General features: G+C 38.1%; 1 protein-coding gene across 3 annotated transcripts in view; it reads left to right on the top strand.

Moving 5' to 3' along the window:
• The window catches only part of EPS15L1 (epidermal growth factor receptor pathway substrate 15 like 1), a 45,429-nt gene that overhangs the window by 13,055 nt on the left and 5,489 nt on the right, over nucleotides 1–26,885 (top strand). For 2 of the 3 annotated variants that reach the window (XM_030966901.1, XM_030966899.1), the window contains 11 exons: nucleotides 300–372; nucleotides 901–1,062; nucleotides 1,862–2,059; nucleotides 2,318–2,482; nucleotides 4,380–4,506; nucleotides 4,623–4,673; nucleotides 5,078–5,214; nucleotides 6,136–6,196; nucleotides 6,555–6,637; nucleotides 8,113–8,245; nucleotides 22,480–22,685. In XM_030966901.1, the coding sequence (XP_030822761.1) occupies nucleotides 300–372; nucleotides 901–1,062; nucleotides 1,862–2,059; nucleotides 2,318–2,482; nucleotides 4,380–4,506; nucleotides 4,623–4,673; nucleotides 5,078–5,214; nucleotides 6,136–6,196; nucleotides 6,555–6,637; nucleotides 8,113–8,245; nucleotides 22,480–22,685 (1,396 nt within the window). The remainder of the gene's footprint in view (nucleotides 1–299; nucleotides 373–900; nucleotides 1,063–1,861; nucleotides 2,060–2,317; nucleotides 2,483–4,379; nucleotides 4,507–4,622; nucleotides 4,674–5,077; nucleotides 5,215–6,135; nucleotides 6,197–6,554; nucleotides 6,638–8,112; nucleotides 8,246–22,479; nucleotides 22,686–26,885) is intronic. The other variant, XM_030966900.1, reaches the window with a different exon arrangement.

The following is a 26,885-nucleotide window of genomic DNA, read 5'->3' as shown; positions in this document are numbered from 1 at the left end:
TGTGTCAGTTTATTTTCTCTTAGTCGTTTTGTCATTATTTGTTGCTGTAATTGGTGATGAATTTCCTAGTGGTACCCTGCAGGTCTATCAGGTGACTTCAGAAGATTGATGATGGGCACAGATGGCATTTTTCAAAGAACAATTGATACCTGTGCACCTTTTCTCCTTTAAAGAATACATGAGAATACAGGCTGGCATTTTTGTCTATATGGTATTTCCAGAATAATATTTAATTGATTTTTGCATGTGTGTTGTGTTATTTAACGAATCACAAATACATGTTCTTGTTTATCTGACAGAGAAAAATATTCTCTGGAGCAGGACATTAGGGAAAAGGAAGAATCGATCAGACAGAAAACCAATGAAGTTCAGGTAAAAACTGTTTATCATCAGTAGTTTTCATGTTAATCTATGTAATATGTAGCAATTCAACATTTTTTCTGTCATTCTATCAATCTTTCTGTCATTCTTTCTTTCTTGGGATTTTCCCCTAACTGGCAGAAAAATATTTATTTTACTGTTCTCCATCAGAAGCGTTTTCATCTGATGCTGGCTAATATAAGCATAGTATATGTGAACAGTTTAATGTCTTTTTTGTTAGTATTTAACTAACATGTAGTTTAGGAAATCAATGTTTGGAGAGTTTGGAGAGATTGGTTTTGATAATTAGGATAACTCAATGCAATGTGCTCTGTGTCACAGTCCCTTTTCCTTCTTGTGAGCAGTGATTTATTTCCTGATGTCTTACACAAGTTCCTGCAGAAATAAAACAGGCCAATGCAGGGTGTAGCCTATATGATATAGAAAATATTCTGAATTTTGTTAAGTTCTTTGTCTGTGGCTGATGCTTCCTTAAGACAACAGCTAAATATGAGTTACAAGTTGTGGAATTTTCTTCAGGAGCTGCAAAATGATTTAGATAGGGAAACAAGTAACTTGCAAGAGCTGGAGGCTCAAAAACAAGATGCCCAAGACCGCCTGGATGAGATGGACCAGCAGAAAGCCAAACTGAAAGATATGCTGAATGATGTAAGGCAGAAATGCCAGGAAGAAACACAGGTGGTAAGTGGATGTTAATTTTGGACCAGATCAAGAGTAAAATTTCTTCTGTTGAGGAAAATCCTAGTTATTTAATGAATAAACTTTCTTTTTACCATAAATAGCAATTTTTGCACAAATACAGAGGTCCAAGAAAGGATTTTTCCATCCTTAATACCTTCCATAAAGGTCATAAAAGAAAGGTTGAACCCAATGATGTCCAGGGGTCCCTTTCCACAGGAATTGTTGTTCTGAGAATGTATTAAACATTTATTCAGCCTAATAGGGCAGTTGAAAATCAGTAGTCCTAACCCATGAGACAGTCTGTGACAGTGGTGCTGGTTTTGATCACTCTGAATGTCATCAGGATTGAGTTTTCAGGTGGATGCAATTGCCAGTGGAAATAGGATGTTAAGGTAGAAACTTCCTGTGTAAGGAAGTCACAGAAAAAAGTGTATAAGGAATGTTATAAGCAGCTCTGTAATTTTAACTCTTAAAATCAACATTAAACTACTTGATAAATGTTTGAATGGGATGAAGTTCTGAAGGTGAACATCTAGGAAACAGCTTTTGATTACCTTTATAAGTAGTGGGGTATTCCTCTTATTCAAAATAGTATTTCTAGGTTTTATTGAACGTGCTTTTATCAAGGATTTTGTGCAACAGCAGAAGCAGCATGCATTTCTTCATATTAAGTTCTAAAGATTTTCCTTAGTCATTGATAGGTTGCTGTACCACTTTCTATTACTTATTGTAAATTCACCATTTAATAACTCACATTTATTCCAAATTTCACTCTGATTTTTCTACTGTGTTGTTTCAGATTTCATCACTAAAAATGCAGATTCAGTCTCAGGAATCAGATTTAAAATTACAGGAAGATGACCTTAATAGAGCAAAAGCAGAGCTGAATCGCCTCCAGCAAGAAGAGACTCAGCTAGAGCAGAGTATCCAGGCTGGAAAAGTGCAGCTTGAAACAATAATCAAATCTTTAAAATCAACCCAGGAAGAAATAAACCAGGTATTCACTGTACTTTATACAGTAATTTTTTGCTTCTTGAAATGAGTTGAAAAATTATTTTTCAGAGGAGGAAAAAGTCCTGGTTCATGAAATAAGCCTTTTTGACTGGTGTTTAGTAGGTAAATTCCTGGTTTGAGTTAGGAAGCATTCAATTCTGCTGGGGATAAAATGCAACTGTCAGGCACCAGTGTTTAAGGAGACTTTAAGAATGACAGTGTTCTTAAGTGTGTAACATGCTAAAACATTTTTCCCTCTCAGGCAAGAAGTAAACTCTCTCAGCTGCAAGAAAGCCATCAGGAAATGAATAAGAGCATTGAAGAATACAGTGAAGCTCTCAATGGGATTCATGGTGGGAGTTTGACGAATTTAGCAGACATGAGTGAAGGCCTTGGGCAGACAGAAAGAAGCAATTATGGAGCTGTGGTAAAAAGCCACTGTTATTTAGTATATTTTACACTAATTAAGCTTCTGACTTGCACCTTATCTGAAGTATTGTTTAGCTGGTATTTGGCACATGGTCTTGTGGATTTGTAACCTGTCACATGTTCAGTCTCAGGACAGAGGTGGGGCTTTATTTCCAGTTTAGTGTTTCTTTTTTTCTTCTCCAGTTTATCAAGGTGAAACCTTCTTTTGCTGTAAATTTTCCTTTATCATGTATTTCCTTCTTATTTCCAAAGCAAGCTTTATGAATTTCTGCTTTATATTGAGCTATGTTTATTACACATATTCCCTTTCTGAAAGGATGGTTCTCTTTTGCTTAAATAATTTCAGCATCATCTTTCTCATTTATTATGTTTTTATTTAATCAGGATTTTTTTTCCCAAATCATAAAGTCTTCCAAGCTCTTAAACATTTTTCAAGTCAATTTCTTTTGGGTATGTAATGTTGATTTGGGTATTAAATATTCCTGTAAAACACAAGAATTTTCTTTTGTTTTTTAAACCTGTTTCTTTTCTTAAATATGACAAGATAAAAGTTGCATACTTGCTTGATTCTGCTTGCACATCTATGTGGCCCTTCCTCATTATGGAAACATGTTTACTGTTGTAAGCATAATATTTACTATGGATTTAGTATGAAGTTGAGTATATAATGTGTTAGTAAATATTTACTAGCCATTGCTGTCTTTATGCAGTACTTTACACTTGCTCTGTAAAAACAAACTGCTCAAAAGAAGAACAGTGTAGATAAAAACAGTACATTGAGAAACGTGTACTAAAGGTCTTAAAACACTTTAGTGCTTAGTTTCTGTGCTTGCATGGCTTGCATAAATATATTTAATTTCCAGTGAAGATTTCCAGATGTTTTCTTGCAAAACCTAGGAGCCACTTACTGGCAGAAAACACCAGTCTATGTTCATAGCAATTTTTAAAAACCATTGTGCCACTTTCCTGTTTCTCAATTCTTCCTTCCTCTTCCTTCTCTCCCCACCTCCCTCCCGCAGTTCTGAGAAGTATTAATTAGGATGTTTTCATTTACATCTTGTAAAGGGATGAAAGATATCCTGTCTCTTTCTGGTGTTGGGGGCAGTGTAAGTGGGTAGTTGTTTCTGGATATTCCTTATGCTGGGATGGCCCCCAATGTCCCTGGAATTCTGCTGTGTAGGTGCTGTCTGCACTTTGGGTTTCATCAGAGACCTCCAAACAAGACCCAAGCCAGGGGTATCATTCAAATGAATGAAGAGGTTTCATAACTTCAGTTTGCTGCTTGTTCATGCAGGGTATTTTCTACAACTTGACAAATGTAGATTTGGCCTCTGCTGAGAAAGCTCTTGTCATCAAAATGTTGGGGTGGCTCTTCCTGCATGAAGTGCTTTATCACGGGAAATCAGTATTTGGAGCTTTAAGCTCAAAGATGAGTTAACAAGAAGCAATCTAGGATCTGACTACTTGGTAGTAATTTGTTGTATTTGTAGTCCACAGATTATTTTTTATCCTTTCTTTTTAAATAAGTGACTTACCTGAAGCCGAGCCGTAATGGCGGAGAAGAATTTTTTGATAGTGTGATGTCTGGGGTTGGTTTGCTTTTGTTATTAAAGTATTTGAGAGTTGAATATATTAATATGGGCAACAGTGTAACATTTAATTGCTGTTTGTACTGTTATCTTTTGGTATTCTGTGTAGCTTTGGAGTACAAATTTCCTTCTGCTGTGTAATTACTTCTACTTAGAAGTCACATATTCAGAAAGTTCTTTAGGAACTAATTTTAAAGACTGGTAAACAGGAACCAAGATAGCATGCAATTTCTGCTTAATGGATAACTGGGCGTTTTTACTTTTATCATGACAAGCTGTTCTGATGTTTCTCCTCTTAATTTTTAGGATGATCCATTTAAGAATAAAGCTTTGATGTTTACCAATAATACACAAGAATTGCATACAGACCCATTCCAGTCAGATGATCCTTTCAAATCTGATCCATTTAAGGAAGCAGACCCCTTCAAAGGCAGTAAGTGACAAATGCTTATCTAGGACCTTGAAGATCAATTGTTGAGTAAATTGTATTTCCACAAACTTATCTTGCTAAATAGTAGATAAAACAAATTGTTTTTCTCTTCTGCATAGGTGACCCATTCCAGCATGACCCTTTTGCAGAACAGCCACCTGCTCCAGCAGGTAATAGCCCTTTTTAATGACAGGAAGGGTGTGGTATAAACCATTTGTAGCCAAACGCAAGAATTGCATACAAAGATTTACAAACACAAAGGAAGCAAAAAAGTTTTCCTGGCTTCAGATTTTTGGTTTGCTTGTGGGAGCATAGAAACCCAACAGGGTGTGCATTCAGAATCAATATGTTTAGTGAGAAGTGTATAACTCTTTATTAAGTCTGAAAGCTTCATATAACATGTTCTAAGTTAGTAAATACCCTCTGTAGAGAGGTCTCTGGAAGTCTGTCAGATTTATCAAAACATTGTGTTTGTGTAAGAAAAATTGTATCAGTGAGTGTGAGGTCAAATATGGAATGTTCATTTTAGACACACTAGTGCTACACTGTATTTACCTTTTCATGCTCCTTCTAGATCCCTTTGGAGGAGATCCATTTAAGGAAAGTGACCCATTTCGTAGTTCTGCCCCTGAGGATTTCTTCAAGAAACAGGTGAAGAGTGACCCATTTACCTCAGATCCATTCACAAAAAACCCCACTTTACCCTCAAAGGTCAGTAATTTTTAAATCTACACTTAATGGATTTCTTTACTATTGACAGGCTTATTGTCTGAAAGCTAAAAGGAGTGAAATAACACAAAATACTTTTTTCCTAACTGATGAAATATCATTAATTGTATTCTTAAAATATAAGTATGGATTGTTTAGGCAATCAGCAGTGTTCTCTCTGGTTCCATGATAATGTGGTACATTCACCATGAATGTACTTTTAGGTGGATATTTTTCCTCTCTGTTGGGAATTTCAAAGCAGCAGCACCCACTCATTCCCTCCATTCCATAGATTTCTGCAGTCACAGGGTGAATGAGATGGAGGAACTGCTCTGGCTAAAGGATTCCTGAGCCCTCAGCAGACTCTGGAGCCAGCACAGTGGAGGGACTGCACAGAACACTCTTGTTGTTATAGCCATAGTTGCAGTTCTAAGCTGTCCTGATGTGTGTGCTTGTTTGGGGGGGGAGTTGGATTTTTTTTGTTTTGTTTTGTTTTTATTAGTATTTTCCTCATTCTTATGCAATTCATTGAGTGTTGCTACCCAAGACCAGTTTCAGTCTGTGGGAAATCAGCTTTTATTTAAGTACAGTCCTATACTGCAAGACCAACTGACTTGTCAAACTGAAGAGCAGCTGTAGAAACTATCTGTTTAAGAAGAAGCAGTATACAGACTCTCTGAATTATTAATAATATAAATGCGTGACCCGAATATTCTGTCTGTTGCTTAAAGACTAAATGCAATAGTCAAATGCACTAATAAGGTAAATTTCATATAATGAGTTGCTTTTATCCTACTCTGTCCACTGAATAGAGTGGTCTGAAACTGGAAACTATTTGTCTTAAAGCAAGAGATTTTGGTAGGCATGAAATGGTAAGTGCCCAGTCCAGCAGAAAAATAATTACGTATATCTGTTCTTACTTAGACTGACCCTTTTGAAAGCACTGATCCTTTTACGTCTTCCAGTATCTCTTCAAAAGGTCCAGGTAAGAAGTAAACATTTCATAATGAGGTATCTTTTTATGAAAGAAGAACAAAATATAAGAGTTGAGAATAAAGAGTCTTGTGAGCCATTGGCAAAAAGCATCGTGGTCTTGTCACAGTTCATGAAGGCTGTCTTTGTGGCACTATATATATCACTGTTTTCTTCTCATATTTTCCCTCCAAACAACTGGAAGAAAACCTTTTGTTTTGTGGAATTATCTTTGAACATCTCATGGCAGGTCAAAATGCAAGTGTGTTTTAATCACCTGCCTAATTTTGTGCTTCATTGACGCCACTAAGCATTTCTTGTGATCCTTAAGTATTATTCAAAATAACTTTTTTTCTGCATATCTGTTCCAGATCCATTTGGAACACTGGATCCATTTGGAAGTGGTGCTTTCAGTGGTGGTGAGGGATTTGCAGACTTCAGTCAGATGTCAAAGGTAAAGGTTAAAAGGAAAGCAACTGTCCTTTTAAAAATGTATGTACAGACACTTTCTAAAAGAGTGTGATATGCTTGTAACTTTCTAGCTGACAATCTGATTTTGTTAATTTTCTTCCAGTCAGCCTCACCAGCTATATAGCACAGAATTTTCCAACCATGTCAGATATGGCAAAGTCTTACTAAGACTGGTAGATTCAGTAGGGATAAATAAATTTTTCACAAATATTTTCAATTACCAAATCAGGAAAATAAGTTAACTTCTAGTTTTAACTTGTAAGAAGAGGTAGTTGTTGCAGATATTAATATATTTCAGTGTCCAGCCTTCATCTAAGTCCTGGAATTTGCTTCTTGGTTACTTCATAGTTAGTATCCTGACTTGTTTCTAAGCTTACCATAAAATCATTAAGATTGGATAAGGCCTCTAAGATTGAGTCCAACTTTTAACAAAATACTATGCTAGTAAATAAATGTAACCTAACCTTACTCCACTCTTTAACAGTCAGTCAGTCTCTCCCATGTTTTAAGTGTGCAATTTCTGTTCATTTTAAGTAGCAGATAAAGAAAAAGGTTCAGGACACACATGAAAAAAATGGATAATTGGAAAGGTCTTGGTCTGCTTTCCTGAGGTGGAGTTTGGAATTTAGTTAACTCAGTGCCCAACTCCTTCCATTAGTTCTACAGTAACACTTGAACACTGTGGAGTAAATGTTAAAAATAAAATAAGTTATCATTTCACTTTGACTAATGACATTTCTTGGTGTTTTTTTTCCTCCCCTACTTTTTACTATTTTGGGAAGGGTTTTAGCTCCCCACTAGGTGGCAACAACCTTTACCAGTAGACGTGGCTGGCTTGAGGTAGAAATTTTAGCAAAGGTTTGACTGCGATTTTTACCTTTTTCACAAAACTCCTCTTTCTTCATTTCACAATGATAGATTTCCCTGCATGGCACAATACTTGTGTGCTTCTTAATCAGTAGGAGAGTCCTTTAGAAAAGCTGTTAGAATATAGGAAGATTTAAACACATGCTTTTGGATATTCCCTAAGGTTTTGACTAAAAAGTCAAATACCTATGTGTAACTTCAGAAAAGTTTGGAATAAAGTTATCCCTTCTGCACTGTTTTTCCAGGTTCTGTCATGGTTCTGTTTATTAGAGTGAAGGTCAGGCTGTGGTGTGACTGTTCATTGCCAAATAGCAAAAAGTAAAGTTTTACTTCCTTTTATTTCCTCATCAACTTTTTTGCCAGGACTAAAAGTTCTAGAAGTACTTAAATGATTAAAAGCATAAGGTCTTTGAATGTTTATGGAATCTGAGCACCTCTGTCATTGGGCATTAGCGTCCTACACCACTTACAATTCTGTACATCTGCCCTCAGATTTTGAAGTTAATGCTTTTACTTGACTTAACCTGTAGCTTCATGAAACTACAGGCATTCCCCAGTGTGCTTACACCCCTTTTCTTTTTTCTCATGTAGTCAGTACCTTCAGACCCCTTTGCTTCCTCTTTTGGAGGGACAGGATTCACAGATGACCCTTTCAAAAGCAAATCAGACACACCAGCATTACCACCCAAGAAAAATGTCCCTCCACGACCCAAGCCACCCAGTGGTAAGAAGGTTTTCTTCTTTTAAAAGCTGCTTCTTTCAGTTTACAGTGTATTGCTGGATATAAGAGCAAGTTGACAGTCTACTGTCTGTCTTATATTTCAACCATGGAGGAAGATGTGAAGTTATTGGTAATTGACAAAATTATCAGTAAACCAGACTGAAACTCTTCAAAGTGGAAAACAGATGATGAGAGTACTATTACAGATCTATAAAATCACATGTGGCAGGAAAAAACAGGGTGAAAACCCCTGTATTTTCTAAGTAGGCAACATATAAGATTAGTAAATAGCATCTTTAAAATAAAGAGGTTTGTTTCTATATGGTAATCTAAATTCAGGATTTATTTCTATGTTTGCCAGAGAATATGGTGAATGCAAAAAGCTTAAATAGTCTTTAAAAAACCTCTAGATAATTCTCTAGAATTTCTCTAGAAGAAACAGAGACAATAGGGTGCCCCAAAAGCCAAAATGCTGGCTCCAGCTCCTTTGTAGCTGAGTAGCAAGGCAGTATGACTGTGGCTGCATCTTTATCTTGTTTTGATGTTCTTCCTGAGGCATCTACCACTAAGTACTGACAAGATCAGGGTACACAGTTAGACCTGTCCTGATCTGTCTGTCCAGGTAGGATCATTCTTACATTTGCACATCACTGTGTGAATTAAACAGAAAACACTTTCTGAATATAAATGGCTTTGTTCCTGCTTCAAGTCCATTATTTATGGAAATCTGGGAGATATAGAAATCTCATGAATTGAAAATAAGATCTCTCTCAGTGGAGCTTCAATTTCTGTTCTCCCTGCAGTTGTTTTCAAGATATTCAGCTACCAGTGAAACTGTTTAAAGAACTGAAGCCATGTAGTTTCAAGTCTCCTTTTAACAACAATGGTAGAGTTCAGTTGATATCAAGAGGGAACTTTCAGTTGGCTCAAAAAAACAACAGAAGCTAGATGCTGCTTATGGTTAGGCACAGAATTTTGCACTAAACACATTGATCATCTTGTATTTATATATCCACAGGCAGTATTAGGAAGCATAGTACGAAAAGAACAGATCCATCATTAATGTCTCCTGCAGTGTATGGGTTCTCTGCCTTTCTGCTGGTGCATTTTGGAGCAGAGCAGGCAGCCTGTTTGTGACAGGTATTGTTGATCTGGCTGGTTTTGCAAACCAGTTATTCTAGAACAAACTCCTTGGATAATGTGAAAAGTGCTTGCTTATTACCAAGGTATCCTTAATGCCATTACCTATCCCATAAATTGATCCAAGACATGAAAGATATCATTTCACACAGTAGACTTACAAGCAGACCATTACAGCAGTATTAGTTTGTTCCTGTTGCTGTGATTTTATTGCTTAAGAGATTATGGTGCACCCAAAAACCCTGAAAGCAGCAAATGAGAGGCTTTTTATAGGTGAGTATGCATGTAAAGTTGTCAGGAAATGCTCTAGGATTGTGAAGAAGCCTTTGAAGCAGTTTGCTCTATGCTTGCTTTGTGTATTTTCTACTATTTTCTACTACTCTACTAATGAGTTTTCAGTAATAAAAAAAAACCCACATAATATGACATGACATAATATGTCATGTTGACAAATATCAATCACTAGGACAGATGCGAATAAAAGGAGAAATAGAAATGCTGAAGGGAATCTTATTTCACATTGTGAATGATTTTTTTTCTTTATTTGGTTCTCAAGGAAAGAATGCAAATGGCCATCTTTCAAAAAAATATCTACCCAAAATATTTTAGAGTTAACAGAGCATATACCAAGTTGGATGATTCCAATAAATACTAGATATACCCATGTAATCTCTTATATGTAGTTTCTTTCTATTTCTTGTTAGAAACATGATTACTCTTAGCAAATGCAGTGAAATAGTAGCTGGAAGGGTGAATACTGACTCACCTACATGAGGGTTTTTTAGGTTTCTGTGTCCTCATTCCCTCTTTTGTACATACTGAGGAATTTGGGGAATGTTCAGTTGTATTAGTGTGTTTTTTATTTAGACATGTGCACTCAGCCTTTAATCAGTTGGTTAAAAATGGTTTAAGTGTTTCTCTCCCCCGCTTCTGGGGAGATACAGTATTTGTGAGGTTCCACGCTCTACCAAAAATGTTGTTATGATAAAATAGGCTAAGGAGGAAACAACAGGTTTTTTTTTTTAAAGCAAATGAGCCTCGTGTGTTTATGCAGTTCTACTCCTCCCTTCCTTCCACAACTAAGGCAATCTTCAGTGGTTACTTAAAGCATGAGAAATTATATAGTAATATAGTGCGATTGTAGCAAGAGATATGGGCATAAAATGTGTGTTAGAATGGCCTCAGCAAACAAACAACAGACAAGAAGCTTCCGTTGTTTCTTACCTTTCTTATTGGTCTCTTTAATTAAAAAACAAGTAAGTGATAAAGGTCTTGCTGAAGGATGAATAAACGCTAATTATTACCAGACAAACCTGTAATTTGCCTTTCTGTTCCATGCTTGTACTCTTTTTAGTAAAACTGTTCTTTCTGTTGGGGGGGGTAATATTGAAAAACACTTTTGTGGTTTGGTTGCATTTCGGTAGGCAGGTGCAAAAAGCTCTAAAAGGAAACTTTACTTGTCCTCAAACCTCTCACTCAAGTAGAAAATATAAATACTTTTGCAGAGCGTTGGAAGCTGTCTGATTTCCCAGGCTTTTGATAGTGGAAACTAAACAGGATCCACCAGAGTTTGTTCCTGATTAGTCCTGATTTGGTGCTTTTCTTTATGTGAAGCTTTTGCATGTGACATGCAAACATTGTCTGATATCCCATTGAGGGATTGCACTATGTCCTGGACCGAAGTGTGCCGCAGTTCTCACTTTGCCCATGGGTCTCTTTTTTGTCCAGATGAATGAGGAGTTTGACATCAAGTCTCATTCCTTCATGAAAACAAAGAGCAAACAGAGCAAACCCTTGCAGCTGAGCACAGGATCAGGAAAACACTTAAAATGGCATGTCCTGAGTTGGAAGGGACCCATAAGGATCATGGAGCCAAACTGCTGGCCCTGCACAGGATACCTCAACAGTCTCACCCTCTGAAAGGCTGAAAGCATTGTCCAAGCACTTCTTGAGCCCTGACTGCCTTTAGGGAGTCAGGGCTCCCCTGCCCTGGGGAGTCTGGGCAGTGCCCAGCAGCCTCAGGGGGAAGAACCTTGCCCTGAGCTCCATGCCAAGGCCTGGCCCAGCTCCAGCCCTTGCTGGGCTCCTGTCCCTGTCCCAGAGCAGAGCTCAGCCCCTGCCCCTGTGCCTGCCCTGGGGAGGAGCTGCAACCCCTGAGGAGCCTCCCCTCTGTGGGAATTTATAAAATTAGAAGATTGTAGGTGTTAAGAGACAAGCTTAAGACACAGTAGGAATTGAGAATAGTGTTGAGGCATTAGAAAAAATATTTAAGTTGTAGAGAAGATATAAGAATAGAATAATAGAGCTATGTATTAGTGCTTCAGAATAGTTTCCTGAGTTGCAAAAAGTTTATCTAGCAAAGTTAAGCTCATGAATCGAGCTCTGAGCTCTGTGGTTCAGAGGAGCTGCTCTCATATCCAGGTTCTGAACACAGTCTTCACACAGTGTGTAGAGAAACTTCTCTGCTGCTGCAGTGTTGTCAGTAACAGGATTGCAGTGGGTCATCAGGTCTGGTCCTACGCATCCTGACCTGTTCTGCTTGTAAAGTGAAAATGGGTTGGTTTGTTTGGTTTTAGTTGATATCTGGGTTTTTTCCACAGCTGGAACATTGAGGAGCGGCTGTGATCTGCGTGTATTAGTAGATAGTTCAGTTCACAACTCTCTGTGAGAGGGAAAACCCTTATTGTGTGGCATGCATTAGGCACCCTGAGATCCATATCTTTCCCTTCTTGAATACTGAGATTAAGAGAGGGTATGACAATCACAAGATTATTTAATTAGATTTGTATCTTGGGTAGAATCTCAGCTTTATGCTAGCTTTGTTCATCATAATTTTCTTTTTTTCTTACTTTATTGTTGACCAGTCTGTCAAGATCTTTTAGATGTTTCAAAGTCCTAATCTGATCCTTGCTTGGTCCAAGAGAAATCTCATGTTTGTTTTTATGGTAAAATACTCTGTTGAGTATTTATTCACTATAACTGTTTGAAGGTTAAGTGTAGAATCTTTAAAGAGAATTGGAGGAAGGTTAATAATTCAGTGAATCCCAGCAGAGAATAGCAAGGGGAAGGTGTTCCAGAAGGAGCAAACCTAGATACTAGTTTACCTCAAAGCTCCAACTTACTGTTTCATGAAAAGATTTGGAACATCACTATCTCTGTCCCATACCTGGTTTAAGATTCTCTTTAGGTTGAGGAAGATCAGCCAAGAAAAAGTTCTTTAGCTCTTCTGACAAGACTCTTCAAATGAAAATCCCCAAGAGAATGCATACATGTTCTTCAGTAAGGTATTAATCTCCATGAAGGTTCTAATGGACATTAGGTTTCATAGGGCTCCCCTAGGACTTGGCTGGAGTAATTTGATGTTCACCGGGTGCTGCTGGAGAACTTGCAGGTTTCTTTGGAGAGAAGTGGAACGTTTTGTAAATTTATTGATGTTATATCTTGAGTAATGCTCAAGAAGCACCAAAGAAATGCCAGTGCTTTGTGTAACGAGCTGTGATAAACAGAAAGCAAATAATAGTAAAGTATCTCAGCATTCTTAAACGAAGGTGCCCTGTGACAAGGATCTACATTCCACTGCACATTATTTTCTCAAACTCCCCTAAAACATTGCTGAGTTTTGTAGATTTATAAGGACATTTTATTTGCTGGCAGAGGGCTGCCTGTGGTGTTCAGCACTATCGAACTTCTGGTTGCTTTATATTTCTTATGCAGCTTCTTAAGCTTTATGGGACTTTGGTGTAATTAAGGATAAAAAAATATGAAAGAACTGGTAGACTGAAACCTGTCAGTTAAAATGGCTCTGGTAGGTTCTCACAGATGAAAAATTATGTTTTCTGCTGTGAGCTGCAGATTGAAATCAGTCAAGAGTTCGCCGCTAACTAGTTTCTAGGTAAAAGTTGTTGATTACAGAAAGAGAGAAACAGATTTTTTTTTTCTTTTTTTTTTTTTTTTTTAAAGTACGGGAAGTTGCTGTGTGGGTGTCAGTGATTGGGTTATAAGTAAATGCTTTGATCGTGGGACCTAGTGCTTATGCCCCACCCTTACCACTTCCTTTCAGTGCAGCCTCATGCATTCCACATTGCGGTTATAGAAGCGCTGTTAACCAGTGAGATTAACCACTACTGACAAGCATCTGACACATTACTCTCTATGCTCTGGACTGCTTGTCAGGCCCTTGAGTTCCTGAAGGAAGCTGCTCTATCCAGGGAGGATGAGCAACGCTTGACCCACCCCTCCTGTTACAGCAGGTCATGCCCTGCCTTAGTGATGCTGTACATTATGGATGTGAGGCGAGGACACGGGCATTGAACTGTGTGGTGCTGAATCTGCTTTTTGTGTGCCCTTTCAGACACGAGAGTTCCTTCCCCATCAAGTTAGCATCACAACAGGAGTGTGTGTGACCTGGCTTCCAAGGGGGCAAGGCACACCAAGTTGTAGGATACAATCAGGTCCCAGTGATACCTTGCACTGTCTTGGGTTTTAGCACTGAGTATTCCTGTAGGCCTCAGGGATAGGAGAGGTAACACACACCCATTTGCCAGAGAGATAATTTAGTGCCTTTAAGGCTGCTGGTGCATTCAGTGACCCATGCTCCATACCCACCACTCTGTATTCCTGCATGGTGCTAAAATGACAGGATATAGTCAGTGTCACTAGGTGGTAGTTGGCATCCTCCAAACAAGTGTTGCTGGCCCTGCTCAACTAATGATGGTCCAGGTGCACATGGTTGCTGGAGAAGCTCAGAGACAACATTTTTTGCCATCAAGAAGTTCGGATGAATGTGATTCTGCCTTAATCCTGACTCCAGGAGTGATGGATGAAGTACCCAAGTTTCAGGATGCATGGAGAACCCTAGAACTGGCAGTAGGTTCAAAATGGCTTCTCATGCAAAAGTCACCCTGAAGCCTCCAAACTGGCACCCTCAGTGTTTCCGTGACTTGTGCTGGCAGCATTCTTACCTTTAGGATCCTTCCCATTCAAACCATTCTGGCGTCCTGTGATATTAGTGGAAGAACTTTCACTGCAGAGCAGTGTGAAACCTTCAACCTTTCCTAAATTTTTATTGCTTCCTTATGGTGGTTTTCACCTTTTTAACTATGAAAGAATAAAAGTCCTAAAAACGCAGGAAGAAAATATACTTTTCAATTTCAGTGTGCTGCTTTCTTGCAATGATTATCTAATAAACACAATTATTTTAAGAATTTTTATTATTAAAATAAATTTTGGCTTGTGTAAATGTTATAATTTATATTGTTATTGTATATTAGTGAGTAATAGAGGTAGTGAATATTATATTAATAGTGAACTTTTAAAATGCTAATGCACTTAAAAATTGAGTTTTTCTTTGGGGCGTTAGTATGTAAATAGCAGAAAAATACAATGTAACTTGGAATGTATAGAATCTCAGATCATTAAAGGGACATTAAAGGTCATCCAGGTCTAACACCCCTGCCTTGGGCAGGAACACCTTCCACTAGACCAGGTTGTTCCAAGTCCTTTCCAGACTGGCCTTGAACAATTCCAGGGATGAGGAGTCCACAGCCACTCTGAGTAAATTTAAAGGAATAACATATTGAATTCATCCTATATAAGAAATAAATTAGTGGAGTTACTTAGCTGCTGTTTGAAATACAGGCATTAAAATAAATTCCGTTGGTAAATTACTATTCCACACTGCGCATGGGGAGTTTGTCAAAAAACTTCAGCTTTGTTTAGTGATCCATTTATTTTTTGTAGCTCTGGTCTATGATGGCAACTGAATATTGGCTTTTCAGAGGTTAGTGGTTAACACCTCTGTATTAACCTTTTTGAGTTAAGGGCTTCAGGTTTGTTCCCACAGTGTTTGTATTACTTGTTACGGTTTTGAAATGTTAAAATACTGAAAAAATACAGGGGACAGTAGCCTGCCTTGGGTTAGGAAGCATGACTCTGATCCCTCAGGGAAACCTGGTTCTGTGGAACTCCAAACCTCAGTGCAAACACAAAGGTTTGCAGAGTGTTTTGAGTGACTAGAAATTATTACAAAATAATAGTAATGATGTTACTGATCATAAATTTAATCAATCAAGGTGTTAGGGTTCAATATTTCACTAAATCACTAATTACAAGACTGCTAGATGTATTTTGCTGTCCTACCAAAAAAGACAGAAAAGGCTGATTCAAGCAAAATCTGGCTGATAAACTGTTTTTTCATCTTGCCAGTTGGCTAATAAATGATATCTGAACATGTTGGTAGCTTAAAAAAATGAAGAGGGGTCAGGGGTTTAAGATCTTAACAGGTCTTCAGGATCTTAATATTGCGTTTGTTGAACCAATCTGCAAACTTATAGCTGTGTTGAATGTTGTAATCCATCACCTACAGAAATACTAATTCCCTAATTTGGGGTGGCCATCCTTTGCCTATCCTTTGACGTGTGGTTGCAGAAGGTTATTGTCAGCCTCGGAGAAGCTAGAAGTGCAAGAAAAATTACCAGCAGAACATCTTTTTGTTCTGTTCCTGTGGTGCAGGGAGCTTGCAAGGGAAATTGCAGATGGATTTGCCCACTCAAGTGCACACAGTTGTGGAGGGATCTAAAAGAGCTGTTCTGATGGCACTTTGACCTCAAAGTTTTAGTTATTAGATATCCAGATAATCACACATATGCAGACATGTTCCAGATTTCCCTGGACCAGGATTGTCCAAGTGAAAGTTTTAGATTCACTCTTTGGGGGTGTCTTTTGTACCCCTGGGACCATTTCAGAAGCCTTTTGCTCCTTCTGTGTGTAACCAGCTGCTGACCCAGCTCAGGGCAGTGCAGGCAGTGTTTGTGCAGCTTCTGCTGCTCCCTTCCTTTGTGTTTGATGCTTCCTCCTGCTTCATGCCAACGATAAATATAGTTCTTTTTTGTATGTGTCACTTCTCTAAATTAAAGGCATTTTATGGTTTGACTGTTTTTGCAATTTTAGACTTATTTCTCATCTTTAAGGCAGCCCAAGAGCACTTGCAGTGCACATTGACCTTGTGTTGACACTTTCAGTGAGGTAAAGAAGGCTTAGGTCTTTGCTACTTTTTGAGTTGGACATATAAATGGGTTTTAGTAGTTTGTTTGCCTAAGATGTGTCTTCAGTGTCTCAACTAGATAAAAATTCAGACTTTACAATTGGTTCAGTATCTTCCTTATAAATGCAGGCCAAAGTCTGAATGCTTTCTCTTGTGCATTTACTGAGTCCAGTTCTTGACAGAAAATGATGTCTTGATGTTGTGAATACTTAGTGTTAAAACACATCATGCTTTTGTGGACTTTTTTTTTACTTGCACCATGTACAGTGTTCCCATGTAGAAATTTGCTCTATGTATTTAGTCAGATAAATTTTAAAAGAAAGAAGCCATGTTAGGTATAATTCATGTAATTAGAAGTTAGGAACAAAAGAAAGGATTGTGTTAATCAGGAAAAAATAATGTAATATAATTACCTTGATTTAATTTAGATTTAACTCTAATTTATGTGGATTTATTGAAGTTGTGGATATCAGTCATTTGATCTAGAGCAGTGTATAGAGTTCTGTTCTTTACTCATTGTGAGATGACAGGAGTGCTGGGATGTTTATTTGTGCATGATGCCGCACACCTGTTTCCTTAGAACTTTTTCAGCACCCAGAGTTGTTCACAAGTACCCTGGTGCCTGTTTAGCCTTTATTTTTTTCCCCTCATCTGTAGCCAAGAGTGAGAAAATTAGCCTCGAAGTTGTGACTGACAGGAAAAGTTTTTTTATTTTTCATGACTTCTAGAAGACCTGACAGTTACATTAGAGCACAGGCATCCCTTGTTGTGTAGGATAAATGACTCATGGGTGGAGCACCTGCCTGGCCACAAGCTAAAAATTCCATTCACGCTTTGATTCTCTTGTTTATGCTGGCCTCTCAGAGTAAAGATATTTCAGTACTGATGGTTGAAAGAGGTTGTCCAGAAGCTGTTTCAGAGCAGATTGTTGGGCTGAACATATAACGATTTCTCACCTTTCAAGAAGTTTGTAGATTGTCAGAATGTTTCTCCTAAGCAGAAGTTTTCAGTGAACTCAAGGTGCAAACTTTGCAAATATTAAGCAAAAACAGTTCTGAGGGGGTTTTGCAAGGGAAAACTCCTCCCTTCTGTTACAAAAACCATGTTGTGATTTTTTGCAGAGAACATCATCAAATAGTTGAGTTTGCAATAGCCCCTGTTGAAGACAAAGACCTCCAAGTATTCTGTAGAAAATTTAGTTTAATGTAGTTAACATTCAGGCAAAGTTTGAAACTAGTAATCATTTTTTCTGTGAGTTCAGTTTCTGAAGATTTTACTCTGCATCACTGGAGGAGCTGGATAATCTTAACAGGATGGTAGAAATCATGCTGAGTAAGTTGGGAATGAGATGTAAATTTGGTAAACTGCCAAGAGAAAGATGTGCTGGGAGGCACCTGAGGCTTCTTCTGGCCATGTGAAAAAACAGGAGAGGTGGAAGTCCTGGGATTATATGCTCATGTATAATCGCAGGTATGGACTTACCTTATCACTCCTTATCCTCTGCAACACAACTCTGACTTCTTAAAGGCTATTTTTCAGTTTAGAAAGTATCCTGGAAATGAGCCCTTGTTTACTGAAAGTTTAAAGTTGTGTCATTTCCACTCTCTCCTGTTTGCCCATGAGCATGATCCATCTAGGCTTCAAAACCAGGAAAAATGCTGCTTCTCATCATTTAGCAAGGTCCTCTTCTATGCAGAAAGTCAGGCCCAGCATTGAAACATAGAATATTGAGACAGTTCTAAATATTTCGCTTCATTGTCAATACCTTGTAATTCAATAAGACAAATTTTGTGTTTGCATCCTACAAGTGAGGTTATATTTGCTTTGAAATATAGATCTCAGCCCTCCAAACTCAAGTTTGCTGTGGGGTATGAAATTAGATAAGCTCTTTGTATGGGTGGAGTTCACTCTAAGTAACAGCACTTGCTGTGGTAAACCATTTTGTTCATCATCTCTTTTTGCTGAAGTGAGTCCTCGGTGTGGTTTGGGTGCACCACTTGGGTAACTGCTGAAACTGCTGTGGTTTCAGAATAGGACCTGTTTTGCTTTTTTCTGAACTTTTTTCCCCTGAAACTATTAGCAGAAAACTCAAATAAGGGTTACAACTGTTTGCCTGCCATACCTCAGAATGATGAGCAGAGTCATGTACAAATGCAACATTTTCCAGCAAATGGAAGATTAATGCAATCTAGGTTATGACTATATTTTGCAGTATTGCAATTTTACCAATGTCCATCGGTAGAGGTGGTAACTCAAATTGTGGTTTGAGTACTTTTGCTTTATGTTGTGGAAAGCCCATACCCACATTCTTGACACACTAAACATGGGACTACAAAAATCTTTGTGTAGTTAAGATGGGAGGCTTACACTTGGTGTAAGTCAGCAAAGACATCAGAAAGATAATGCTGGTGTTGGTCTTACTAACTTATGGCTAATAAATGAGTCAATTTGAACATCTAACTGAACCAAACAAACTTCTGCCAGGCCTCAAAACCATGTTTGCAGAGTGTGGCAGGACAATGTGATCTGTGAACAACATAGGAAGGGCACTAAAAGAGAGATTTGGACTTGGAGTTGGACTTGATGGTCCTCGTGGATCATCAACCTTGTGGTTGATGTTTTCAGAGTAGGTGCTGCCCTTAAAATTGCTCTGCAAAATTAAACCTGATTGCATAAGGGTTTCCCTCTCACTTTTTTAATAGAAAAATTACCGCCCTATTCTATTCTTTAACATCTAAAAATCTGAAGAAAATGGCACTCAGTGTGTAAAATGAAAGCTTTCAATATCATTAGCAGTAACTCTCATTATATGGTGACATTTCCTCTACAACAAAGTGATTCTTTGTGATCTTTTGTGAAGATGAAGCACGAGAAACCCTGATGCTCTGTGCAGGTTCAAAACCATCCAGAGCTTTGTGCAAAAACCTTAAACAGGCCACCCAGAAAAACCAGTCTTGCTGAACAAATACGTTGCAAACCCAGCATTTGTGTTCACAGTCACCAATTCCACAAAGTGGTTTCGCTAGCAGAAGATTTAACCTAAGAAAAAAGCAACTTAAAATGGGTCCGTTTTACCTCCATCAATCCAAATTGGTTTTGGGCAATACAGGGTGAGGTATGAGGGGGAATTTCCTTGCTGGTAACTGGCAATAGAGGAAGGGGAAATAACCTAGAGGGCTCTTGTTTTGCCTTCACCAAAAGTTGGAAATGCAGATACTTTAATTCTCTTTGTAATCCTCCAAGGCCAGTTTGGAGCTTGGGGCTTGGAGCAACCCAGCTTGGAGCAACCAGTAGAAGGTGTCCCTGCCCATGGCAGGAGGTTAAAACTGGATAAGCTTTCAGGTATCTTCCAACCCAAACAATTCTGGAATTCTATGACTCAAATTTAAAACAAGTTAAAATAAGTTGCTCTTTTCTGTGGAGCATTACATACAAAATGCTGAGTTGCTCATCGCTTGCCAGGCTTGCATGTCCCCTAGCATGGGACGGCTGTGGCAATGGTGAGATCTGGAGGCCACCAGGTTGGGCAGGATGGAAGTGCAACACGTTGTTCCAGAGAGCAAAAGGTGCCCTGTGGAAGGGCAGGTGGGGTGAGGGAGGGTCTGTGTTTGTGAGGAGAACAACTTCATGTACATTCTGTCACTTCCTTCCATGAAGGACAAAGCACTGGCCTGATCTGCCTCTCTTTAGGAGCCACGCGGGTCATTGCTGCCGTGGGGATCTGTAGATCCATGTTGCAGATGTTATCCATGTACTGAACCTTGGAAAATAGTGGTAGGCTGAGCTTTAACAGATCTCCTTTATCTTCCAGCTTCAAGGCAGCTGAACTAGTGCTATTTCTAGAAACTTTCTCAAACCTTGTGGATGTGTTGATAGAATGTCTCCCAGAGCAATGGTCATGGCCCCAAGGCTGCCAGGGCTCAAGGAGCATTTGGACAACACTCTCAGGCCATAGGGGTTGGACTGGATGATCCCTGAGGGTCTCTTCCAACTCGGGATGTTCTCGGATTCTATGAATGTTATAAGTTCCCTGGGCAGTCTGGAATATCCTTAAGTTTTAAAAATGTTGTGGATTTTCTGATGTGAATCTCTTTTGGTCCAGTCTAAATCCATTCGCCTTTTTCCTGGTGGAAGACTTGCGGGACTATGATCAAGTTCCCCTCAAACACTGGCAGGACTAAACAAATCCGGTTCTATCTCCTACTGCACGTGCCTTGTTTTCCATGTCTCTCTCTGTCTGCTTGTTCAGCTGGGGATTTGCTTGCTTCCCACTTTGCATGCAGCTCAGTGCCTGCCAGTGGTACCAGTATTGCACCTAAGTCTGACGTTGGCACTGCACTAATGAGAGTCTGTGCGATTCCCTCAGCTCCATGTAAACCTGATTCCCTCAGTTCCTTGTAAACCCAATTCCCTCAGTTCCTGGGATACCCAATTCCCTTAGCTCCATATAAACCTGATTCCTTCAGCTCCATGTAAACCTGATTTCCTCAGTTCCATATAAACCTGATTCCCTCGGTTCCCTGGATACCCAATTCCTTCAGTTCCATGTAAACCTGATTCCCTCAGTTCCTGAGATACCCAATTCTCTCAGTTCCATGTAAGCCTGATTCCCTCAGCTCCCTGGATGCCTGATTCCCTCAGCTCCCTGGATACCTGATTCCCTCAGCTCCATGTAAACCTGATTTCCTCAGTTCCATGTAAACCTAATTCCCTCAGCTCCCTGTCCACACATGCCTCTGTCTTTGGGGAATAGAGGCCAGCTGAGTACAAGGGAGGATGGCTTTTGGCTGGCCCTGGGGCAGGAGAGGCTGAGCTGGGATTTACTGGAAGTTACTGGATAGGTCATTTATTCAGTGCAAGTTTGCTGATCTTTATTTCCCTTTGATAAAAGTATTTCCATGCATCTGAGCATATATTCTGAAGTTCATGAGCACGTACCAAAGTACTTTCTGAAGAGCTCCCAGGCTATGACTTAGATGTGCCAAGAATACTCTCAAATTTGGGGTTTGATTCCATTTCTCTGTGCTTTCCTAGTATGTATATCATAATGGGAATGAATGATAAGATTCCTATTAAATTATAGTTCAAATAATTGGATATTTCAAAGCAGCTCTATTGCTACAAATAATGTCTGAAATTCAGGTTATTAGGCAGAAAGTTGTAAGTATTGGTTTATTTTAAGAATGTTTCTAGATTTTCCTTTATCAAGTACATATTGCAATCAAGAATGCTCACCCAAGGAATATTTTCTTGGGAAGCTGGACAAACACTTCTCAGGAGCAATCTTTTTTTTTTTTTAGATGGGGCAGGAGGGGGAGAAATATATTTATCTGTTTAGTTACTTGACCTCACAAAATCGTCTTTTGGCAAGGGGAATTAAAAATCAACCCTTGATGCTTTAATTGCAACAAATTAAGTATACACATAATATTTCTGAGCATACACAATAATTTCTATGATGTCATTTGTTGTTGGGGTGGAATGTAAGAACAGTCACCTACAAAAGGTGGGTTGTGGAGCAAACAGCCCAGAGAAAGGAGAATTGGCCTCCTTTTCTTTGTGTACATGGTGGTAGAAGGATGAACCAATTCCAGGAAAAAAAGCAGAATGCAGGCATTCTGTAAAGTGATAGCTAAGTTACTCTTTAATCCTATTTAACCTTACTTATCTTTAGTGATACATGTTTTTTTATTTTGTCTCTATATAAAATCAAGCTTAAACTTGAAATATCTCTAATCCTGGAAAATCAAAGTCATACTTGTCAATTTTTTTCTGACCAAATGTCTTTATAATGGGTTTCATCATTTAAAATCTTGATAGTGTTAATATTTTGGTATGTATAAATAGATAAATCCACTTAAATAAAACAACTGTTTTAGATGATTTGCACTGAGAAATTAATACCATTATATTGGGTTAAACTTTCACCCACCCCAGGAAGGATGGATGATGCTTAAGTGTATCAGTACAGTTTCCTATTTCAGGGCTTTGCATTGTCCATGGTAAGTAACTTCTCTTTTTCTCCTTTTGTTTTTTGTTTTCCTAAACTTTCCAGGTAAAAGTACTCCTGTAAGCCACCTTGGGTCTGCAGATTTTCCCAAGCCCCATGATCCATTCCAGCCATTTGGGGCTGACAGCAGTGACCTGTTTCAAAGTAAAAAGGGGTTTGGGGACCCATTTAGTGGAAAAGATCCATTTGCTCCCTCCTCTTCAAGTAAAACTTCTAAAGACTCTTCCTTGGGTTTTGCAGACTTCAGCTCTGTAAGTTAAGTTCCTTGTCTCTGAGCAAACCACTTTCTGCTCTGCTTGCAGCAATCTCTGTTGGGTTTTTGTCTTACCTGCAAACCTACTGTTCCCTGCCTTCTGTCTCTCAGTACCTTCATGCTGTCCTCATTGTTTTTGTATTAATATTTCTGTAATAAAAAGGCGTTATTTCAATAAAAAAGAAGTTTCCTACTAAATTTTCAAGGGTTTACTTGCATTTAAATTATTTTAGTACAGTGTGCCTTTACTCTCAAATTCTTTGTAGCAGAATCTGTGTATTGTTTTTGTTGCATGGAGGCTATTTTGTAAATGGATTTTTGGGAGCCAATGATGTAAAGACTCAAAAACAATTGATATTGAACATTTCTCTAGCAATTTCACCATATCCTGAGAAGCAAATCCTTGAAGAGAAAGTTTCTGATAAGTACTTGTAACTGTTTGTGGAGAAAATTCTGACATTTGCTGTATATGATGGAATGTGGTCACAGAGAGACACAGAAATCGAGACAGAAATTGCAAATTAGCTGTTGAATTTTGTTCCTGTTACTGATGTTGTAGAAAAGACAGAGAAAACAAAATGGTTTTGTAGAACCAAGATAGAAAGGTCCACATTGCACTCCAGAAGACAGTCCCAGAAGGTTTGAAAACAAAGTCAGGTCCCCATTGAATTAAAAATACCGGGGTTTCCGAAGACTGGCTTTGGTTTTAGTGCTGGAATTGGGAACCATTGTAAATGCAGTGGTGGTGTGGTTCTTATTGCTTCCATAAGTGGATAGAATCTGTTCCATCCACAGCCTCAGGCTTCTTCCTCCTTTCACATGTTTTTGTTTTCTCATGTTGCCATGCAGTAAAATTGAACTTACTCTGTTCCTTAACTCTGCTGGACACAGGACAGTGTTCAGCAAGGGGAGATATTTAAGCTGAATCTTTCAGGTTGTTTCTTTTTAATGTTTTGGTTGGTTTTTTTTTTCCTAGTTATTATTTAATATTAAATGTGTATCACTTTCCTAATTGATATTGTTAGCTGAGGTCATCTGTGCAGACTTTAGTTGGCCTCAGGGCTTTAATTTATCACTTTTGAAACGACCAAGTTCAAGATTTGTTGTATGTTTGACCCCAGCTAGTTGGATTTGCACAGTTAAATTCTGATTGTATACAAACTGGTGACATTCTTAATAAAAATAAGACACAAAACCTGCTTTATCTGAAGTTTCTTCAACAACATCTAATTTCTTCCTGCAATCAAAGACAAATGATGGAATGGAATGACTCTTACCCAGTTGTCATCTGACTTTCCAGACTGTATTTCTTAAGTTAAAACATGGTTTCCTCTGAGTGATTGTATCAAATGATTAACCAAAATCTCTGATCCCAATCCTAGTGGGTGCTCCTGGGTCAAATTTGCTGTGCCATCACATTCTCAGCTCAGATTAACTTTAGAAGATAAGGAACAAGTAGGAAAAATGAGATAATGAGCAGTAGCAACTTAATAATTCCTGTTAAATGGCATTTCATCAAGTGAAATAACTTTTTAAATCAGTTTTCTGAATTAATTTCTCTTCCTGTAGGAAAAAAAAAAAGAAATGTTGACTGAATTTGGCTGAAAAGACAGACTTGATCCCTTTTCTCCTCAGGTCATGGGGTTTTTTTCCTTTTCTATGACACAGTTATGCTGCTACACTTGACAATTTCTAATCCTTCTGTACAATATTTTAAATGTTCCAGTTACCTTGAAATGATTGAGAATATTGTGCTTCTCTTTGCCTCATGGTTGAGAAATTTTGTTCATAATGGAAATGAAAATCAGTTTTACGTACAGAAGGTTTTTGACATCTACTTTAAATCCATGGAATCTGAGAACAGAATCATGTAGAACTGAATAATCAAATGACCTGATTTTTAGTTGAAATCCTTGACTGTTCCAAGAAAGAACGTGTGAACCTTCATTATATTTTAGTAGGAAAATCTGCTGCTTTTTTGACACACTGGCAAATTCATGCACCCAGAGTTTATGTATATTTTCATTGCATCCTTAACTTTGTTGCTGTCATTAAATATGATTCATTGGAACAAAACAGTCTTTTGGTAACTCAGATTTCAGGTATTTCTGGGTTCCAGCTGTGTTGCAGTTGGGATATTATTCCAATACAGCTGCAGTTTACAGAACAAGAAAAACCACTTTTTTTTTGCCAAGAAACAGAACACTTAGCACTAAGCTTTTTGTCTCAGTACAAGCTGGAAATTCAGTACACACAAATCAGTGGAGTTTTTGTGATTTGATTAGTCTTGCTGCAGTCTACTGGTTTCATCTATGCCTTGGGTCTGACTGTACTTCTGAAAAAGAAAAGGAAAGGAAGGATTTAATGTAATTACACGCGACACATATTTATAGACTTCTTGAAACCTGGACATATGCAAAAAATTGTTATTGTATTAAATTACCTGTAAATTACCTTTTTACAGACAATCTGTGCAAGAATCTATAGCATTAATGAACTGTTCTGTATTTATTTCACTACTCAGTGGTGAGAGTTATCTCCTGAAAATTGTACTTTGTGCCAACCACTTGTACTAAGGCACATCCAGATTTGTTTCCAATGAATCACTTGCCTATTTCTCCTTTTTCTTTCTCCACTCAGCACTTTTAACTGCAAAAATATAACTTGTGTCCAATAAACAAGTTATAATTGGGACTCTTATAAACTTTGGAAGCCTTATCCTAGAATGGAAGCCATAGAAGTAAAACTGGTTTCTCAACATTAAAAAAATATCCCAAATAGTTTGACCAAAGTGTCTTATATTTATGAAAATAGTAACCATTCATTTTCCATCCCAGCTGCTGGATCTGCCTGAATTCCTGGACTAAGCAGAGAATTCCTGCTTCCATTTGTATCTGTGTTTACCTTGAAAAAAATAATCTATTAAAATCTTAATGAGCTTTTAAATCTTACCTATCAGCTGACATTATTTAAATAAGGAGTGTAGTAGGATCTCTCAATTTTGAAAGTAAAATCTCAAAAGGTGTTACACTTCAATTGTATTTCAGTAGCATCAAATGCAAAGATACTCATCTAAATTTTTATAGCAATGAAAGCAGAGATACTTATGAAGAAAAGTGCGTTTTTTGCATCAAATCATCTCTAAAGTCATAATGGGAGAAAAAAAAAAAGAAGAATGATGGGCATCCAGAGGCATGATTAAATTATGAGTAAATGAGAATTGGGTTTGGGTTAAAAGAAATTCAAATAGGCGGATTTATGTCAAAATACATAAAAAGTAGAAATTACAGATACACTGCAGAGTGGAGGAGGTGGCTGGGGTGGGACCATGACAGTGTTTATGCAGCTAGGCAGGGTTTAGCACTGAAGCTTGCATTTTAACACTGAGTTCAATATTTCAGGTTGGTCTAGGCAGGTGTAGCTGCAGCAGGCTGTCCTCAGAGTCACTGTGTCCTGGGCCACAAGGAATTTTTGCAGTATTCATCCAGCTGAAATTTTTCTCCTCAAAAACCCCTCAAATAATATGTTTTTCTGCACACACATAGAAAAAAAATTCCCCAAAACAAAAACCAAACCGCAGATTTTAGAAGTGGGCTTTAATGCAAACATTTACATGCAGCTGTTCCCATCCTCCTGCTCCTCAGCAAATGCTAAAATTAGCTGGGAACAGATTATATTTGAGTTAGAAATCACTATGATTTCAATAAAAAAAATTTCAGATTTTGTTCAGAAAGTTCAAACAAGCCAACTTTTGCATCCTTTAATGGTAAATACTAGAATATAATTTTGGACAAGGGACAAGTTCTGCTGCTTTGTACTTGTGTTTGGGAGAGTCCAAACAGATTTAGGAGCTGCATGTTATACAGTGTGATATTTTCTTAGTGTTCTCTGCTGAAGTAAATTGGATTATCTCACATGATTTTTTACTGGTGAAACTCTGTGTATTTTGTGAACAGCAGCAGAAGCACTTTGGGTAACTTCTGATTTGGTGATGAAAATTCCCACATGTCAGCAGTATCCAAAATCACATCTCAAACCCCTCAACCTTAGCAGGAACTAGCGCAATAAAACTCTCTGTTGTGCAGTAGCACAAGAATAAATAACTACTACCTTTACCAGCTATTTATTCTTAAAAATGGTTGTAGTTGCTGTGCTTCCAAACCATTAACTTCCCTTTTTTGTGCTTTTGGAGGGTTTT

Source organism: Camarhynchus parvulus, chromosome 28, assembly GCF_901933205.1.
Source record: "Camarhynchus parvulus chromosome 28, STF_HiC, whole genome shotgun sequence".
NCBI classification, from domain to species: domain Eukaryota; kingdom Metazoa; phylum Chordata; class Aves; order Passeriformes; family Thraupidae; genus Camarhynchus; species Camarhynchus parvulus.
This window is presented reverse-complemented; position numbering and strand designations above follow the sequence as displayed.